This window comes from Macaca thibetana, chromosome 2, assembly GCF_024542745.1.
Source record: "Macaca thibetana thibetana isolate TM-01 chromosome 2, ASM2454274v1, whole genome shotgun sequence".
NCBI classification, from domain to species: domain Eukaryota; kingdom Metazoa; phylum Chordata; class Mammalia; order Primates; family Cercopithecidae; genus Macaca; species Macaca thibetana.
Genome location: NC_065579.1, coordinates 91,915,187 through 91,936,424, shown reverse-complemented (window position 1 = coordinate 91,936,424; position 21,238 = coordinate 91,915,187). Strand labels below are relative to the sequence as shown.

Genomic DNA, 21,238 nt, shown 5'->3' with positions numbered 1-21,238 from the left:
GAAGAAAGCAGATCAGCTAGGGACCTTGAATCCTAAAGAATAATAGGGTGGTGATTTCCCTGGGTTTTCTTTTTGCCTCGTAGATACTATACTTGGAGGTAAAGAAGCTGGCTACTGGAGAAAACTGACAGTTGCAGACAAAGAGTCCCAATAAAAGCCTACTCTCTGTAACCAAAGGACCAGAAAAGGGGCAGTCTAGCAAGACAGAAGTCTTTCAGATAAAACTGCTCTACTATAGCCTAATATTACCCCCATCCCTCCTATCACACACCTACTCATGCCAAAGAAAACCTAATGGCTACCTCGAATTCCACCCTCATAGGGTGTAATGAGGCATCCTACCACCCATGCTGGAGTGGTGTTAAAGGTGACCAAATATGAAGCGGGGACTCATCCCTGAAAGCTGGTAATGAGCTCCCTCTTCTCCCAGTGGTCAGGGGAGACCACATGGCCACCTTGGACTTCTACCCCTATCCAGCAGTAATGAGGTGCTCCCCTTCCCAGTGAGGCGGTATCAGAGGAGGCACAGGAAGAGTCAGGGCTCTTACTCACAGCCAGTGGTAATGAACACTCCCATTGTAGTACAGTAGAGACCACACAGAAGCCGAACTCCCTTCCTGCCCAGCAGTAGGTCAAAAGAAGCCAAGTGGGGGTCGAGCGCAGTGGCTCACGCCTATAATCCCAGCACTTTGGGAGGCCAGGGTGGGCGGATCACGAGGTCAAGAGATCGAGACCATCCTGGCCAACATGGTGAAACCTCGCCTTTACTAAAAATACAAAAATTAGCTGGTCATGCTGGCACGCGCCTGTAGTCCCAGCTACTCAGGACACTGAGATAGGAGAATCACTTGAACCCAGGAGGCAGAGGTTGCAGTGAGCCGAGATCATGCCACTGCATTCCAGCCTGGGCAACAGAGTGACTCTGTCTCAAAAAAAAAAAAAAAAAAAAGAAAAGAGCCTAAGAAGGGAGGCTTGACATCCAACTCCACCTGATATTAACAAGGCAGGGCTTCCCCTTTCCTGCTGGGGGCATGTCAGAGAAAACCAACCAAAACAGAAGGCTTAAATAAGACCCAGAGTCTTATAACATTATACAAAAATGTCCAGGTTTCAATTGTAATTTGCTTGTTATACGAAGAACAAGGACTTCCCAAACTGAATGAAAAAAAATCCATACATGTCAACACCAAGATGACAGAGATCCTACACTTATCAGATAAAGATTTGAAAGCAGCCATGATTTAAAAAAAAAAAAATGCTTCGACAAGCAATTAGGAGCATGTTTAAAGCCTGGGCAACATAGGCTGACTCCCGACTCTACAAAAAATACAAAACATTAAGCCAAGCAAAACAAAACATGTGCCTACAGTTGCTGCTACTCAGGAGGCTGAGATGCGAGGATCACTTGAGCCCACGAGGTTGAGGCTGCAGTAAGCCATGACTGCACCATTGCACTCCGCTCCAGCCTGGGTGACACAGAGCCTCAGCAAAGAAATAGTCTCAGCAGAGAAGAAGAAGATATAAAGAAAAACTAAATGGGAAATTTAGAACTAAAAAATATAATAATTGAGATAAAAATCTCAGTAGATGTGCTCAATAGCAGAATAGAAGAAATAAGGAAAAAAACCAACAAACTTGAAGACAGAACAACAGAAATTACCCAACTGAACAACACAGGGGAGAAAAGGCTGAAAACCAAAAAAGCTCAATATGGATAAACCTGTGGGACTATAACAAAAGATCTAACATTTATGTCATCATAGTCTCAGAACGAGAAGAGAAAGAGCAGAGCTGAAAAAGTACTCAAGAAAATAGTGCCTGAAAACTCCCCCAATTTAGCAAAGACATAAACCAAGAATGAACTGCAAACAGAATAAGCTAAAAGAAATCCATGCCAAGACATATCATAACTAAACTTCTGAAAGCTAAAGATGGTAGAGCCACTTTGGAACACAGTTTGGCAGTTTCTTACAAAACAACAAAATACTCTCACCATACAATCCAGCAATCATGTTCCTTGGTATTTATGCTAAAGTGCTGAAAACTTACATCTACACAAAGACCTCCACACATATGTTTATAGTAGCTTTATTCATAAGGGGGCTAAAACTTGGAAGCAACCAACATCCCTTCAGTAGGTGAATGGATAAACTGTGGTACAGACAGACTATGAAATATTATTCAGTATTAAAAAGAAATAAGTTAACAAGCCATGAAAAGACATGGAGGAAATGTAAATGCATATTACTAAGTGAAGGAAGCAAATCTGAAATGGTTACATACTATATGATTCCAAGTATATGACATTCTAGAAAAGGCAAACCTATGGTGACAGTAAAAAGATCAGTGGTTGCCAGGGATTGGGCAGGGGAGAGACAGAGGAATAAGTGGAGCACAGAGGATGTTTAGGGCAATGAAATTATTCTGTATAATACTATAATGGTGAGTATATGTCATTATACATTTGTCCAAACTCATAGAATATAAAACTCCAGGAGTGAACCCTTATGTTCTTGGACCTTGGGTGATGATGACATGTCGACATAGGTTTATCAATTGTAATAAATGGGCCACTCTGGTGTGGGATGTTGATAGTATGGGGAGCTATGCATTTGTGCGGTCAGGGAATATATGGAAATTCTCTGTGTTTTCTGCTCAGTTTGGCTGTGAACCTAAAACTGCTTTCAAAAATAAAGTACATTTTTAAAAAGTATTGAACTGAATGAAAACCAAAAATGCAAAATATCAAAATTTGTGGGACACAGCTAAGGCAGTCTTGAGAGAGAAACTTGTAGCACTAAATGCATACATTAGGAAAGGGAGAAAAGTCTCAAATCATTCATCTAAGCGCCCCTTCAAGAACCTAGAAAAAGAAGAGCAAAATAAACCCAAATAAAGCAGAAGGAAGGAAATAAAGATAAGAACAGAAATCAACAAAGTTGAAAACAGAAAAGCAATTTAAAAAAATCAATGCAACAAAGAACTGGTTATTTGTAAAGAATAAGAAAATTGAGAAACCTCCAGCAAGATTGATACACAAAAAATAAGATGGAGGACACACATTGTCAGTATCAGGAATGAAACAGGGCATAACACTACAGATTCTGCAGGCATCAAAAAGATAATAAGGGAATAATGCTATGAATAGTTCCATACACACCAATTTGACAACTTAGAGGAAATGAATCAAATCTCAGAAAAATAAAAAACTTCCCAAGTTACCCAATCTGAAAGAGATAATTTAAATAGCTCTATAACTATTAAGAAAATTCAATTTGTAGTTTAAAAATTCCCCCCAACCCCCATCTCCCTGAAAAAAAGTCCAGGTCCAGATGATTTCACTGGAAAATTCACACCAATTCTACACAATCTCTTCCAGAAAACGGAAGAGAGGTAACACTGATATCAAACCAGATAAAGACAACACAAAAAAAGAAAACTGCAGGCCAACATCACTTATAGAAAAAAAAATCCTTAACAAAATATTAGCAAATAGAAGTCATCAATATATAGAAAGAATTATACACCACAGCCAAGTAAGGTTTATTCCATGGGTGCAAGTCTGGTTCAATATTCAAAAATCAGTTTAATCTATCACATTAACAGACTAAAGGAGAAAAATCACATGATTACACTAATTGTTGCAGAAAAAGCATAAGACGAAAGTCAACATCCATTCTTGATTAAAAACCCTCAGAAGAATTGAATTAGAAGGTTACTTTCTCAACCTGTTAAAGACTTCTATTAAAAAACCTACAGCTGACATTATACTAATGATGAAAGACTGGAAATGCTTTCCCCCTAAGACTGGGAACAACGCAAGGATGTCCATTCTCGCTACTCTTGTTCAACATACTGCTAAAGTTCTAGTCAGTGCAATAAAGCAAGAAAAAGAAATAAAAAGCATACAAGTCAGAAATGAAGACATATAAGTGTTCTTATTTGATGACATGTTTGTCTATGTAAAAAACCTCAGGGAATCTACAAAAAGTCTCTTACAACTAATAAGTGAGCTCAGCAAGGTCATAGGATACAAGATAAGTATTCAAAAATCTTTTGTATGTCTATGTATTAGCACTGAACACGTGAGCACCAAAATAAAAAATAAATACAATTGACAGTCGTTTAAAAAATAAACACTCTACAGCATTGTATGATAACTATGGGCAACAATACTATATAGTTTTAAATAACTAAAAGGAGGATAATAAATGCGCCCAACACAAAGAAATGATAAATATTTGAGATGATGGATATGCTAATTACCCTGATCTGATCACTATGCAATGTATGTATATCATTATATACCCTATAAATATGTATAATTATGATGTATCAATTAAAATATGTATAGTTTAAAAAGAACACTCAGATGTAAATCTAATAAAATATTAATAGGACTTGTATGCTGAAAGCCTGATGGCAGAATCAAAGATCTAAATAGAGAGACGTCATGTGTTCATGGATTGGAAGACTTAATCTAGAAAAGATGTCAATGCTCCTCAAATTGACACACAGGTTTAATTCAATTCTTATCAAAATCTCAGGAAGCTTTTTTGTAGATATAAACAAGAGTATTGTAAAATTTATATAATGCAGCAACAAAACTAGAACAGCTAAAACAATTTTGAAAAAGAACAAAAGTTGGAAGGATCAGTCTAGTCTATATAATGACTTATTATTTAGCTATAGTAATCGAGACTATATAGTATAGGCAGGGGGATGGACATATAGATCAGTGGAACAAAAAAACAAACCCAGAAACAGACTCACATAAATATGCCCAACTAATTTTTGACAAAGATGCAAAAGAAATTCAAAGGAGGAAGGACAGATAACTTTTTCAACAAATGTAGCTGAAGCAACCAGACACTCAGAGACAAAAAACCAAACCAAAGTTTCACGCCTTGTTAAAAAATGGACTCAGAATGGATCATGAATGTAAATTTAATGTAAAATCATAAAACTTGGAAAAAGCGTAGGAGAAAACCTTTGGGATCTAGTGCTAGGCAAAGAGTTCTTGGATTTGACACCAAAAGCACAATCAATAAAAGGAACTACTTATATATTGCATCTTATCAAAATTTAAAACTTTTGCTTTGCAAGAGGCTCTTAAGAGGATGAAAAGCCAAGCTATAGCTAGAAGAAATACTTGCAAACCACATATCTGAAAGAGGACTAATATCTATGATACATAAAAATTCTCAAAACTTGACAGTTTAAAAAAATCCAATCAGAACATGGGCAAAAGACATGAAGGGATAGCTCATCAAAGAAGATACACAGAAGAAAAATAAGCACATGAAAAGATGTTCAACATCATTAGCCATCAGGGAAATGCAAATTAAAACCATAATAAGCTACCACTACATACCAGAATGGCTAATATGAAAAATAGTGAAGTGATAATTACTCAAGGTGATGGATACCCTAAATACCCTGACTTGCTCATTACACTATTCTATGCATATAAAATATCATATGTACCTCAGAAAAATGTACAAATATTATATATCAGTTTTTAAAAAAGAAATGAAAAAGGTAACTCAAAGGAGTTCTTTTTAAAAAAGAAATGAAAAAGGTAACTCAAAGGTGGCAAAAGAGTTCTGTAGCTCGTGATGGTGGTTATACAAATATAAATGTGTTAAAGATGCATAAAGCATAAAAATGAATCCATGCAAAACCTGGTGAAATGTAAGGTCTGTAGTCTAAAAAATTGTATTTGCCAATGTCAGTTTCCTGGTTTTGATAATGAAATATATAATTATATAAGATGTTAGCATTAGGGGACACTAGGTGATGGGTACATGGCACCTCTCTGTATTATTTTTGCAACTTCAAGTCTATAATTATTTCAAAATAAAAAATTTTAAAAATAGTGACAACACCAAATGCTGGTGAGGATGCAGAGAAACTGGATCACTTATACATTGCTGGTGGGTATGTAAAATGCTACATTTACTCAAGAAAACAGTTTGGCAGTTTCTTTAAAAAGTAAATATACAACTACCATATGATCCAGCAATTGCACACTGGGCATTTATCCCAGAGAAATGAAGACTTAGGTTCAAACAAAAACATGTATACCAATGTTTATTGCAGCTTTATTCATAATACTCAAAATCTAGAAACAATCTACATATCATTCAAAGCGTGAATGGTTAAACAAACTCTGGTATATCCATGTCATGGAATACAATTGAGCAATTTTTAAAAAAATATTAATATAAGGAACAACCTGGATGAATCTCCACATAATTATGTTGAGTGAAAAAAAGCAATTCCAAAAGATCACATACTGTTTGATTCCATTTAGATAATGTTCCTAAAAACAAAATTTTAGAAATGTAGAGTGGATTAGTGGTCACCAGTGGGCTAAGGAGCAGGGTGGCATGGGAGGGAAGCAGTGTGACTCTAAAGGGCAACAGGACGGATCCTCCTGGTGATGAAATTTTTCTGTACCTTGACTATATCAATGTCAACATCCTGATGTGATATTATACAGTTTTACAAGATGTCAGTAATAAGAGAAACTGGGTAGAGGGCATAGAAAGTCTCTGTGATTTCTTAAAACTGCATGTAAATTTACAGTTATCTCCAAATAAAAAGTTTAATATAAAAAAGTTAATCTGAATCTACTTCAAATCTATTTCTGTCATCTGAAATAATGATTGCTTCCAAAAGTCTTCTCTTTGCTATAATTTTGTTATCAGCCCAAAGCTTAAAGTTTCTGAGTTAACATTGAGTATTACAAACATTTAAAGGAAACATACCTAGCACCTTAGGCCAAAATATCTGCTCAAACAAAATTTCCTGCAGAAATCTCATCAAGGACACATATTAGCTTACAAAATAATTAACTGCTTAGATATCATTGATATGTTCTTGCTAATACGACATACTAATTGAGATTTTTTTGGTTTTGTTTTATTATTGTTAAATTCCCTCAAATTATTTATTTCCTTTCAAAGAGCTATGGGAAATTTCTTTTTTTAGTTAAAAAATTTCATCTGTAAAATGAGTATATTTCATTAATAGTTAAACAAAAGGCAAAGTTTCCTCTCCCTAAAGGAATCTTTGTTGTCCAGTCCTCTCCCAGAGGAATATTTGTTGTTAATTTATTTCCTTCCATATTACTTTTTCTGTATTTCTAAACAAATACACAATTGTGTGTGTGCGTGTGTGATTTCTTTTTTTACAAAGGTAGGAACCATACTGTTTATACTGTTCTTCAAAATTTTTCCTGCTTTAAAATGTCTTGAAAATTCACATATCGGTATGTTTAGATTTAATTTAGCTCATTCTTTTCAACTGCCTCACAGCATTCTGCTATTGATGTATCATAGCCTAACCATTCACCTGCTGACACTTAGGATGGTTCTAATACTTGCTATTGCAAGCAATGTAGTCATTAAGTGAAAATCCTTGTACGTGTTTCTTTGAGCACACATGAGGTTATTTCTCTAGGACAGAAACTTAGAAGTAGAACAGGAGCTTTCAATGTGTGGTCAATACTGCTGTTTGGCTGAACCGATACCTGTTTCCATCTATTTTCAATGTTCTCCCCTCCTGCTTCCCACAGCAAAGGCTGGAAAAGCTGGAAACTCACTTTCCTCACTCTGTTTGCAGCAAGGGGTGACCAAGTGGCCTGGTTCTGGCCAATTAAACATCAGCAAAGTTTTCTGGGTGGTCCCTAGGAACGTTTTTTGCGTTTTTGCTTTCCAGGTAAAAGGAATACACAAGACTGGCACTGTCTCTTTTTCCTGCCCTAAAGGTGGCTGTGGTGTTCCGGGGGGGTGGCAGTCATGGTATAACATGAGGGAAAACCAGGAGAATCACTATGATGTTGGCCCTAGTATCAATGAGTTGCTGAACCAAAGCTATCAGCAGCCTCCCTCAGACAGCTTATTATGTGGGAAAAATAAACTCCTATTGGTTTAAGCTGCAGCTAATCTGGTTTTCTGTTACTTGCAGCCAAATGTATTCCTAATTGATTCAGTATTAAATTACTCTCTAAAAACTCTGTACTCACTTTATTCTCTCACAAATGTCTATTAAGTCATTTTCCAAACCTTTGTCTACTTTGAATATTGGCAGTCATTTAAATGTTCAACCAAGCTGATGCATGAAAAGGTTTCACATGAAGTAGAGCACCACTTCATATATTTATTGGCCATTCAGATTTCTTCCTCTATGACTTTCTTGTTCCTAACTCTTGTCCACTTTTCTACTGACTGTTGGACATTTTCTTACTAATGTGTAACAGGAAACTTCCAGATTGCAAAGTAGGCTGGGTTAAACTTACAGGGAAATTTGTCTCTTTATCTTGACATGATCAACCAAATCAAACACAACTGTAAGATATGAGCATTCTGTGACAGGCCAGGCTGGCAGTGACAGTCATCTCTGAGTTGTGCACCACCACGTGGCAATGTGTCAAGAAGTAATTCAACTTGGTGCAAAACACCACAGCCCATGCTTAGTACTTCCTTTGTAAATCTGTATCTAAAGAAAGATTTATGGAATCACCACACACTGTTGAACCAGGCAGAGACTTTAATGTACATCATCTCTTTGAACCCTCAGGTCACACCCCAGAGGTAGTCATTACTATTCCTATTTTAGAGAATAAATGATGAAAGTAAACATGTAAAAGCAATAGTTTCTTTCCTATTATAAAACTTAAAATATTCCAGGCCCAATATTTTTTAAAACAAAGTAATTGTTTATCTCAAAATAAATTATGTAAAATAATGTAAATTTATGCAAAAATGTATTTTACATAATTTTATGGGCCCATCTGAAGATATCAACACGCTTAAGCTAGAAACATTGCTGAACCTATTTACTGGTTTATAAATCTGAAGAAATTGTTCCAACATTTGGCTCTAGAGTCTACTGCCGCATTACAGGTAACCAAAATTATTTCCATTTTTTTAAGTGAAGAACTAAATTGAGTAGGATTTCAATGCTTCAGCAAGAAGGACCTACTAGCCAACCACCCCACCCCAGGGCTGCAGGTAAAGAATTCCTCTAATCGGTTAACAAACAACCAATCTGACACTGGCAAACAAAATAGGCTGCTAAAGATAATAAAAGATTGTCATGAAAAGTAATGTAAACAAGTTGAATAGAACAAGCACTATCCTGGAGTATTTGTATATGGTTTGGATTTTGGAGAGACTGATTCTTTGTTTTAAAAATCCTAGCCGCTAGAGGAAAAGGGAAAGTTGGCAGAGCTCCTGCTCCTGGAGTCAGGTGGGGGGCAGCAGGAGGTCTGAGGTTCTGAAAATATTTCCCTGCTTTGTGCCACACCTCTCCTCAAAGAGCTGTGGATTCTCTCTGGCAAAGCATCACACAAAGCATTCAATCTACAGCTGGTAAGGAGCACAGGCAGCAAACCTCCTTGATGCCTCCAACCAAATGCTCCCTGAGGGCACACACCCAGCCAGGGCTCCAAGAACTAACAGCTCCTATGGCAGGAAGGCCAAATCACCAAGCAGCTGCCCACTTGGGTCCCAGAGAAATACGGAGATTTACCTGGAGCACTCTCTTGCAGAATTTCTTAGACCATCTGAAAGGCACAGAAAAATGCCTGAGAGAGTTTGAATTCTTTATTTTACATAAAAGAAATCCAGTCTGCAGACGCATACCATGTTTGTGGTCTACGAAAACTGCAAACAGGTAAACAAATGCCCAACCTCAGGGTACCTGCTGGTTCCTTCCATTTTTCTGATGGGCTTGCCCAGTGGCCTCTGCCTGGGGAGAGGCAGAATATTCCCCTCACTCCCACCCAGATTTCTAGCAGGGGCTGCACACCTCACCCACTGGTTCAGCAAAGGTAGGAGCCCCTAGAAAGAAATCTGACTCGTCCCCAAAGCCGGTTGTGGCCAGCTCTGGCCTGGAAAACGGTCAGGGGTCCTGGCGGGCTGCACCTGACCTCAGTCCAGGTGTTCACGAGGCGCATGACAGAAAGAGAATGAGGCAAGCTTTAGTCACCAGAACAAAACAAGCCAGATTCCTTGACCCTTCAAAACAGTCTGTCCAAGCCCCAACACACTAGAGGCACAGAAAGCTCCATGCATGCAAGAGAGGGGGACAGGCCAAGTCTCTAAGTGGGAATATAGACACCAAGAGAAAGGGCCAAAAGGAAACAGAATGGGGGGCTGGGGTCAAAATGTGCCAAAATCAAACCAGGCACAGAAGCACAGTGCTGGCTGAGCCCTTGGCCAGCTCTCCGGGAGGGGACACTCCTGGCACCATAAGGGCTCCACAAGTGCCCTTTAAAGCTCGGTCCTAAGAGGGTCCTGGAAGGGCCAGGCCTTGTAAGTCCTCCCAACAGGCTGGTGGCCCCGAGACAGCAAAGAGTGGAAAAGGGAGAAAGTGGGGATGGCTCCGAACTGCCTCCTCTCCCCCACAGACTCCAGCACTTGCACAACCAACTAAACACACACAGACACATGGCCTCATTGCCTGATACACAGGAAGACACACACAGGTTCGTAGTTAGGTGCACAGCCTCATTGTGTGTAATTTACACACACACACACCCTCCCAGTAGAGGTACACAACACATTCAATCTGCCAGTTGGGTGGTGTAGTCACACAATCATACACACACACAAACTCTGTCAGGAGTGAACAGACATAGAACCTCTCCAGGCTCACGCTCACGCACACACATTCCACAACCCCTCAGTCAGGCCCATACAAACCTCTAATACACACAACACAAACTCACAGCCTGTCAGGAAAAAAAGCACTCACAAGGTCTCCGTTAGGTTCGCAAACCCTTACAATCTCACAACCTCTCTGTGAGGTGCACACACACCCTTACAATCGCTCTGTCCGCGTGTGCACACACACACACACATAACACACGTCTGTGTTAGGTGTACACACAGGCTCACAACTTCTCTGCGGGCGTGCGCGCACACAAACTCACAACCTCCCGGTTAGATGCACACACACTCGCTCCCAGTCTCTCCGCCAGCCCCTGCACACTCACACTGGCTCGGTCGGCACACGCACTCTGGCAGCCTCGCTCTCCTCCGGGCGCACCCCACACCCACGCACCCTCCAAGCCCTGTGCACCCCTCCCCCAGGCCCGTGCCGGCGCCCGGCAGTGAACTCCAGCGACGCGGGGTGTGCGCACGCCCCCGGCCAGCGGCCGCCTGCGCCCCTCCTCACCTTTCTCGCCCGCGCCCGGCACCCGGCCCTCGTCCTCCTTGGGGTTGGTCACCTGGGTGATGATGGCCGGGCCGTCCATGGGTGCGCGGCGCGGCGGCCGCCCGCAGGCCCGGCCCCCCGCAAGCCAAGCGCGCGGGGGCGCGGCGCGGGGGGCGCGGGGGCGCGCGGCGCGTGGGGGCGCTCGCAGCCGCCGCCTGGGCGCGCCCGCCGCCCGGCCCCACGCTCTGGGAGAGGCGGCCCGGGCCCGCGCCCCAGCTCCCGCCGCCGCCGCCGCTGGGCTCGAGCGGCCGCCGCCTCGTCACCATGAACCCCGGAGCCGCGCCCGGGAGAGCAGCGCACGGGGAGGCGGAGCGGGAGGCCCGGCGCCGCTGGAAGCGGGAGCGGGAGGGCGAGGGGGAAGGAGCGAGCGAGGGCGGGAGGGCGGGAGAGAGGGAGGGAAGGAGAAAGGAAGGGAGGGAAAGAAGAAGGGCGGGCGAGTGGGTGTGTCCCGGCCCGGGGACCGGCCTCCGCCGCGGGCTCTGCCCGCTCGCCTGCTCGTCTAGTGGGGGAGAGGGGAGCGGGGCCGACACGGGGTGAGTGGAGGGCGGAAGGGGGCGGCGGCGCGCGCGGGGGCCCGGGGCAGTTGAGTGGGGTGAGGGGCTCGGGGTGTAGCAGACGGCACGGGGGCTGGGGAGGTAGAAGTGAGGGGTGTCAGGGAGGCCTGGGAGAATGAGTGAGGTGAGAGGCCTGGGGTGTGAGAGATGTGGGGAGGAGTCTGAGGCAGATGGGTGGGGTGAGGGGAGCGGGGGAATTCGCGGGGGCCCGCGGGGGCCCGCGGGGGGCAGGATTCGGAAGGGTGAGGTGTGGGAGCCCAGGGGCCGAGGGGGCATGGCATGGAGGCAGGAGCGAGGAAGGGGGCCCGAGGAGGGATATTTACCGCGAGGAGGCGCGGGAAGGGCTGGGCGGAGGTGCTGGGCGAGGGGCGTCCCGGCGAGGGAACCGAGGGGCCTGGGGCGTGAGTGCGGAGGGAAGTGATGTGCAGAAGTGGGGGCTGCCCAGAAGCGGTCTTGACACCCAGACGGCCCGCAGAGGGGCCCGGGCGCGGCGCTGCTGTGATGAAGGCCAGGAACGTGGGGAAGGTTCGGAGAGGCCCAGGGCTGCGCTGCCCGGCTTGAGGGGTCGCAGGAGTGAGCGAGATCGGGAGTGATCCGTGCAGAGAGGGGATCTGCGGACCGGGCCAGCGGCTCAGGTCGTGCGGATGCTGGCGGGACTCGCATCAGCATTCGGCCCCAGAGCCCGTGTGAGGGGCTGCGGGTCCTGAAGGACCAACCTCCTGTACGTGAGGGTGTCATGACTGAGGGGGGCCTGGGCAGTGGGCATTGTCGGGTGCCGTGCAGCAAGGGGACCGGGGGAGTCCGTCGAAGGCAGAAGAGCGGAAGGCGCTGGTGGCAAACCGAGCCTGGCAGGGACTGTGCTTGTGTAAGGCAGCCGGCCACTGTCAGGCCTAGGACGACGGCCAGAGTGTGGGAGAGACAACAAAGTGCCCCCTCAGCCTGGGAGCGTCGGGGTCCTTTGGCGCCCGCGTCCTCAGCTTCCAACTTACAGGCCACACTCAGCCCAGTAAGCCAGGGGGCGGGGTAGTGCTGCAGGAGGGCGGGCCCGGGGGCGGGGCAGGAGAACTCGCGCGCGCTCTCCACCAATCAGGAGGGCCTGGGGGGGTCTACAGAGCGCGACGTCGGTGGGCAGGGTTCAGTGGGCGGCCTCAGGCGAAGAGCTGTTTGCCTACCCCTGCCAGGTTGCGCGCGCACTTCAGGCCTTGCGGTCTTGTCCAGCTCTTCCGTGGCTTCCAGCAGGCGAGGCCAAACAGGATCTTTCTCACTTCCCCACATCTCCTGGATCCTGGAGCTGGATGCAGTCAGGTCCCGTGCTCACCGGGGGAACCGGCGAGCCTCTCCAAAGTATTAAAGGACACTTCCGGAAGAGCCTTTGGCCTGTGGTCAGCCTGCAGACCTCAGTGGTCTCTGTACCTGTAGGAGCCCCATGAGGGTCCAGGTGTGGGAGACAGTCCTGGGACAGGGCTCCTGCGGCCGAGGCAGGTGGGAAGGCACTTCAGGGGAGCTGCTGTAAAAGGTAGTTGGTAGGCAAGAGGTGGGCGTTCTGCTCCAAATCCAGGACCTCCACTGGCATTCTGGCTGTGTGTGTGGGCGGGACCAGGTGCCAGTTGCCCTTGGGGCGTACTCACATGTGTGTAGCTGCTTTTCCAAGGGCACCTTTGGGACCCCAGTGAATCACCTCATGGGGTTGATCCATGATGGTGGAAGAAGTGCCCTTTTAGTCAGTAAGCCAAGCCCCACTGTAATAGCCCAGGCTCCAGGGCATGCCCTTCTTAATTCTCCCAAGTACAGATCACATTAGGGCCCCATGGCATGCAGCATTTCCCTTGTTCTAATGCTCTTCACATTTGTTATGAGGATGTGACTGGCCTGGGACCTGGTGAACTCAATTTCCTAGAAAATAAAAAATAAAAAAATAAAAAATAAAAAGACTTCTGAATTCTAAGGGGTCAGAGAAGGATCTTCCAGAGATTGCAGAGTGGGGAGGGCCTGGGGATATGGTTCTACAGTTTTTGGTCATAACCAAAAAGATGAGCATCTCTGCTGCCTGGTTGATGAAGCATCCCAAATAGTCCATTAGCGAGGGCAAAGTGATGGGAACATTTGGAGTCACTGATTCACATGCTTGAGGGCTGGATCCCTTATTTGGGAGGTGGGAGGTACTTCCAGAGCTTCTGTTCACTTAGTGAAGGCTGGGAAGCTCAGAGCTCAGTGGAACAGGGCTAGAGGAAGTCATTTTCATATATAGAGTCTTTCCTGTTTGGCCTCTTTTGTAGCAATGACTCCCCAGGACCCTCCAGTAACAATTTTCCCTTACCTGCATCCGCCACCATCCTCAGGATCCTAAGATCACCTTGAAGAAAAACCCTTACCTTCGCCCAAGTCTTTGTTTCAGGCTCAAGCAAGAAAACAACTTGCTATCTTTTAAGTCCTTGTTCCCCTCAATTATGCTGTTTGATTTATTGTTTATTTTATCAATATTAATAGAATCAAATAAAAATATCACCTATAGCCCTATCACCATCCCTTAGTCAATCTCGAATTTCCTCCATTTCTCCCTGTCTTTGCCTATATGCTGACATAATTTTATGTAGCTATAAAAAAGCCATGTTTAAAATTATAAGGTTAGCATTTTCTTATGTGGTGACATAATTGCTGTAACTACCATTATAAGTGATTGCATAATACCTTACTGAAACAGTCTTAGATAACAGTATTTTGGTTTTATACATGAAAGAAAGATTCAAAAATTGTTGGGACAAGTGACTATCCATGAGGAGAAAATATATCTTTATCCCAGTCCTTACAGTGTATTCAAGATAGATTGAATAATTAAATATAAAAAATTAACATAAATAAATACACCAGAACAAATATGGGTATGTGCTTTTTGATCTCGGATGGGAAAGGCCTAAGAGTGACAAAAACTTAAGAAATTGCCAGGATAAGATTGATAAATTTGGCTGTATTCATTCAACAAACATTTATTGAGTGCCTTCTGTATGCAAGGTTCTGCTCTAGACACGGGATCTCAGAGTTATCTAAAATGACAAGTAGGGAGTTGAACTATCATACTCTCACACAAGTCAGTCAGTCATAGCCAAAGGCTGTCCCTGGGGGCCTTAAGTCTGTGGGCACTCTGGGGCTCTCTGGGAATAGGAGCAAAGCAGCTCCAATGTCCTGAGGACAGGTGCCAGCCATGGGAGCCATCATCGCAGCCTGCCCCTGCCCTGCTCTCCACCTTTGAATCTCTCCCTGCAGGCACTGTTTCTTGGTCTGCTTTTTCTCCTCTTTGTGGGCATCTCAGTCTCAAGTTTTGTGTGTCTGTAACTCAGACTCTGTCTCTCGCTCTGTCTCAGGTATTTTTCTATGTCTCTGTCTCTTTCTGAGTCTAGCTTCACATGTCTCTAGCTCAGTCTTCCCAGCCCTTTCTTTCAGGAGCTGGGCCTGAGAGTGGTAGGTGTCCTATTGTCCTATTGGGAAAGAAGTGGAAGTTGGATCTGGGCAGAGATTCCTGGTGGTTAGTAAAGTGGATATGAACCTGAGCCCACCCACAGGTCTCTCCCTTGGGGTCACCTTGGGACCTAGATGAGGTTCCTCCAGGCAGCAGCCCTTCTTTCCTACTGGGAACCAGGCCCAGAGTCTGAAATCAGTTCCAAAGAGCCCTGTGCTAGCCTAGGCAGGCCAAACCACTCCCACACCAAGTATGTATTAGGTGCCCTTATTGTGCCAGACTGGGCCACACGCGGTGGACAAAATACCCTTAAGGGGCTCACAGCCTAATGGAGGAAGCAGAAGAGCAATCAGAAGGTGGCACAGAGTAGAACTGATTTATTCTCCAGGGAGTCCCTACAGAGATGATGCTAACAGCATCATTTCTGGAGACTTCAGTTCCCTGATGAGAGGACTTTTTCATCTACAATCTCCACAGAGAAGCCTGTATTTGAGGAGAAGAAGGACATAATGATGGAGGAAGAGGTGGAGGTCTTGAAGACCAGGCTGAGTTTGGAATTTAACCTAAGGGTAATCTGGAGCCACTGAGACTTCTTGAGCAAGGAACAGGCACCAGTTCAGAAACTAGTTAAGATCTGAAGGTTAAAGTCAAAACTCAGACCAGCTTAAGCCACAGTGGGGGCTCTACTGGATCATGTAATCAAATCACAGTTACATGCCTGGGCTGGAGTGGTCTGCGATAGCATCTGAAACAAGGAGGTAGAGGTCTCTAGGGGAAGGGTGTGACCTTCAGCTACTACTTTTCCCCATAACTGGGATGATCAACATGTTAGGAAAGGCAGAGGACATCCTTACACCTCAAGACACTCTGTATTCCCCACTCAGCTTGTTCCAGGACACCATCCCTAAGGGGTCCCCAACAGCTCATCCTTTTGCCTTCAACACCCATAACTCCCATCCTTCCTCAACATCCTGATCCTTTCTTACCAAGACCCACTCTCCCCCATCCACATGGATTCTTCCAATCAAATGCCTATGTCCACTGACAACTGGGGCTTCCTAGCCATCTTCTACCTCTACCCTTGTCCCCAGGGATGTTCTCTACTTGTCCCCAGGTAGGAACTGGGTACAGCATCCTTCCCATTTAAAGATACTTCACTCCTAAGAATAAGGCTTTCAAACCGGTCAGTGGTCCAGCAGGTGCAGCCCGCCCCCTGGTGGCCATGATGTTGTGTGGTCCTTTTCATGAGCCCAGCCGGATGTGGAAGGCCTCTCTCCCTGCCAGTTCCTCAGTGTACACCACAGTCAGAGTGGGCTCAGTCGTGTCTCTTACCTTACCAGTCATGATTTGCACTCTTGTTCAGTTTTCCCTAGAGTATTGGCAGAAATGCCCTCAGGAGGCCAGGCACGGTGGCTCATGCCTGTAATCCCAGCACTTTGGGAGGCCAAGGTGGACGGATCATTTGAGATCAGGAGTTCAAGACCAGACTGGCCAATGTGGTGAAACGCCCGTCTCTACTAAAAATGCAAAAATTAGCTGGGCGTGATGGCGCAGGCCTGTAATCCCAGCTACTCAGGAGGCTGAGGCAGGAGAATCGCTTGAATCTGGGAGGCGGAGGCTGTAGTGAGCCAAGATCACGCTGCTGCCCTCCAGCCTGGCAACAGTGTGAGACTCCATCTCAAAAAAAAAGAAACGCCCTCAGGAATATGAAGGCCTGAGTGCCTGTCTGGAGAGGGTAGAAAGCAGGGGAACTGGAGTGATGTGCCCTACTTGGCAGCCAGTCTTGAGGAGGAAAATGAAAGGCAAAGTGGATGCAAGCCACTGGTGAAGGAGAAAAGGGCAGTCAACCGGGGCTCCTGGGCACACAGAGAAAAGGACATCTGGCATAAAGCTGGTGGTCAGGAGATGTTTGGGGAGTTTGAGAACAAGACACAGCCTGATCTGAGACAGACTCTAGGACCTTGGGAATGAGCTGAAACATTCTTAGGGTACCCAGAAACCCAAGAAACGTTCCTGGAGGGGGACGTGCCTGCCACCACATCTGTACATCCAAAATTACAGGCCTGCCTTACCCAGAAAGTTTGGGTGCAAAAAGGGGACATGGCCTCAAACTTGGGCTCTCTCTGACAGCCCTGGTTGAGGGAGGACATGGCCCTGCCCTGAAACCCTGTCACAATAGGACAGCTCCCAGAGCAGAGTAGGCAGGGTAGCTCTGTGTGCCCTCAGCCCACTAGCAGGAGTGGCTTTGGCTCCTGAAAGGGCAGAGAGTCACAGAGTCTCAAGTTGATTTAGTGACTCTGGAGCCATGGAGCCCCTTGAGGTGGAACCCCACACTTAGCCCCCGTGTGGATTGTCCCTTGGATGACTCCCCTGTATCTCAGCTAGCATGTTTCATGTGGCCCGGCTGATGGAGATTACTTTTGCTTGGCTGCTGTCATCCGTGGTCTCTCTCACCTAGGCTCCCCAGGCCCTGAACTCTGGCCCAACCACAGGTACCCCCTTTATTCCCTGGCCTGTGCCTACACAGGCTGTATTGGAGCTGAGGTGAGCAGACCCAGACGTGGCCACAGTCTGTGGTGTGAATTCTATGTCACCCGTCATCCCAAGGCTGCCTGCTGATAAAGAGGAAGGGCCAACCCATGTGTGCATCACTGCATGCACACATGTGTGTATATTAGGGGGTCCATGTGCATGTGTATGCAGCCCCTTCTGGGAAGGTGGTTGCCCTTCACATCTTTTACAGCATCAGCTTTGACAGGCAGCTGCCATGGCAGACCTCCCGCTGGCACCATTCACATGGGCGGTGCCTTGGCTGGGCAAGGGAGATATTTCACGAGCAGGTCTGGTCACAGACACACACCTTGGTACGTGCAGCTACATGCTTATTTGTACACGGGCTCACACACATGCCAGGACACAGGGCTCACACGTGACAAGGCTGTCTCTGTCCAGGCTGGTTTCTATAAGTTGGCAGTGCCTGTTTCTCCCTCCCTCCCGCTCTGGCCCTCCAAGTCTCAGCCCTGACAAGCACTGCCCTCCCCTTTCAGCTCCCCTGGAACCCAGCCTCCTACCCTCTTGGTCTTGGAAGGTTCTCAGAGCCTCCCTCATGAACATGATCACAGATGAGCATTTGTAGGCAATTTCTACTTTTCACACTAACTTCCCAGAGGCTTGGGTAGACAGACAGCTGGACTCTGTCCTCTGGAACGGGGGTTGGGGTGTGGGAAGGCAGAATACAAGGAGGTGGCCAGTCGCGGTGGCTCAAGCCTGTAATCCTAGTACTTTGGGAGGCCGAGACGGGTGGATTGCCTGAGCTCAGGAGTTTGAGACCAGCCTGGGCAACACAGTGAACCCCATCTCTACTAAAATACAAAAAATTAGCCAGGTGTGCGGGCGTGCACCTGTAGTCCCAGCTACTCCGGAGGCTGAGGCAGGAGAATTGCTTGAACCTGGGAGGCAGAGGTTGCAGTGAGCCGAGACTGCACCACTGCACTCCAGCCTGGGTGACTGAGTGAGAGTCCTTCTCCAAAAAAAAACAGGAATACAAGGAGGTAAAAAAAAAAAAAAATAATAACATCTCAGTAAATCAGTCAGTCTGTCTCCTGACTCCACTCTCCTTCCCTCTCTCCTGCCTCCCCTCCCCCGCCACATACCCCTGCAGCCCATACCCCATACCCCATACCAGCCCTCCTTGGTAGCTGCTAACAAACGCTCAGGCACCCGATGCGTTCCCCTCCCCCATACACTGCCAACCCACATTCCTAAATGGGGCTCTTAACCCCAACGAACTGACCCATCTACCCTATCTGGCTCTGATTCCACCATGGCCATGGGAGGCACTCCCTGTGATCCACACGTGAGTGTCTGACTGGGATGGGTGGAGAAGGAGGCCCTATCTTAGCTGAAAAAGGCAACAGGCAAGTGGCCTACTCTCTCTGGAGCTTCCTTTCTAGGCAAGAACACACAGATGATGGTTTGTTGCCAGAAGGCTCTGGGATGGGTGCAAACCAGAAGGGGTTCCGTGTCCTTCTCTGAGTTTAGGGATGGGACCAAAGAAGTAAAATTTCTGGACATTCTAGTAAAAATTATTTTTAAAATATCAAAAGCAAAAAATATTTTGGGGAAATGGATACTAGCCACATGGAATTGACTAGACTTTGAGAGTTCACACAGCTTGTTAACATTTAGTGTCTTTTTTTTTTTTTTTTTTTTGAGACGGAGTCTCGCTCTGCCGCCCAGGCTGGAGTGCAGTGGCCGGATCTCAGCTCACTGCAAGCTCCGCCTCCCGGGTTTACGCCATTCTCCTGCCTCAGCCTCCCGAGTAGCTGGGACTACAGGCGCCCGCCACCTCGCCCGGCTAGTTTTTTGTATTTTTTAGTAGAGATGGGGTTTCACCGTGTTAGCCAGGATGGTCTCGATCTCCTGACCTCGTGATCCGCCCGTCTCGGCCTCCCAAAGTGCTGGGATTACAGGCTTGAGCCACCGCGCCCGGCCTAACATTTAGTGTCTTTCTGACTCCCTGATGGCCCTTGGTAAGAGCAAAGAAGGAGGGTGGTTGTCACCCATCCCGCCTGTTTACTGCACACCAAGCTGCGGCTGGGTACCGTGTTTCCCAAGGCGAGAGGCTCCCTTGGGTGCAGGAAATGAAGATCATGTCAGGGAAGGATCAGCATGAGGGTCCTGGAGTGGGAGTCTGCCCATCCAAGTCCTCACAGGAACTCAGCTCAGACCATAAAGAAAGCTGTTATATCACCTGGCAGGCCTCAGGGATGACCTCAGGAAACTGGGTCTGTTCAGGAGCAAGGCCACTCCAGACTGAACTCCTGTTACTCCAGACAAGTCATTTGTCATGAATGTGACTCGGCTGCATCTTTCATCACTGCTTCAGTTTGGGTCTAACCATTTATCCTCTTGTTGACAACTCACTAATTTTCATAAGTCCCAGTTTAAATCTGGGAGAGAGACAATCTGTTTGCCTTAGTTCATTCCGATTTTTCAAGTTACTATAGTTATGTACAAAATTACCCCTAATTTTAGTGACTTTTAAAAAATAAAAAAATACTTATATGCTTATGAATCTGCAATTTGGGCAGGGCTTGGCAGGCTTAGCTCATCTGTGCTTTCTATGGAGTCACCTGGGCTGCTTGAAAGTGGGAGCTGGACTGATCTGGAAGCTTACTTTCCTGCATGTCACAGTTGATGCTGGCTGTCGGCTGAGGCTTTGGGCTGTTGGTTGGGAAACCTACAAATGGTATTGACCATGTCTTTTATTTTCTGTACTCTGACGTTTTGACATCTTGGGGCCTTGTTTTTGGCATCTTGGGACCTTGTTGACCTTGGAGGGACTGCCCCTTTGATAGCAGATTCCTAGACATAGCAAATAACTGACCTGTGAGGGTGTCTTTCATATGCAAACCAGTCAATCCAGTGCCCACATTCCCAACCACTCCCTTTATCCAGCAATTACAGGCCCCTATTCCCCTGCCCTAGTCACCCAGGGGCCAAGTGCCAGACAACTGGGGCCAGCCACTACACCTCAGAGCCCAACCAAATTATTTAAACTAGTTAATCCTGAACCTGCTACCCTGTTCTTTTTTGTAGAAACCACACTAAAGGCCTTTGCCATAGTTTCCCTTTCTCCCTCAGCTTCCTGACCAACCTGGTGCTTCTGCGTGTGTTCCTGCATGACTTGGTGTGTCCCCTTCTCTTGGATCTGTGAGTAACAAACTATCTTTTCTTTTTTTCTTTTGAGACAGAGTCTCGCTGTGTCACCGAGGCTGGGGTGCAGTGATGCAATCTCAGGTCACTGTACCTCCACCTCCTGAGTTCAAGTGATTCTCCTGCCTCCGCCTCCTGAGTAGCTGGGATTACAGGCATGCACCATCACACCTAGCTAATTTTTGTATTTTTAGTAGGAACAGGGTTTCACCATGTTGGCCAGGCTGGTCTCGAACTCCTGACCTCAGGTGATCTGCCCGCCTTGGCCTCCCAAGATTGATTG

At 46.2% G+C, this 21,238-nt stretch overlaps 1 protein-coding gene across 1 annotated transcript in view; it reads right to left on the bottom strand.

The window, feature by feature from the left end:
* CTDSPL (CTD small phosphatase like) overlaps positions 1-11,495 on the bottom strand; it is a 119,263-nt gene extending 107,768 nt beyond the window's left edge. The window contains 3 exon segments of the mRNA XM_050780328.1: positions 11,191-11,353; positions 11,356-11,453; positions 11,456-11,495. Coding sequence (XP_050636285.1) covers positions 11,191-11,353; positions 11,356-11,453; positions 11,456-11,495 — 301 coding nt within the window.
* Between the last annotated feature and the right edge of the window lie 9,743 nt (positions 11,496-21,238).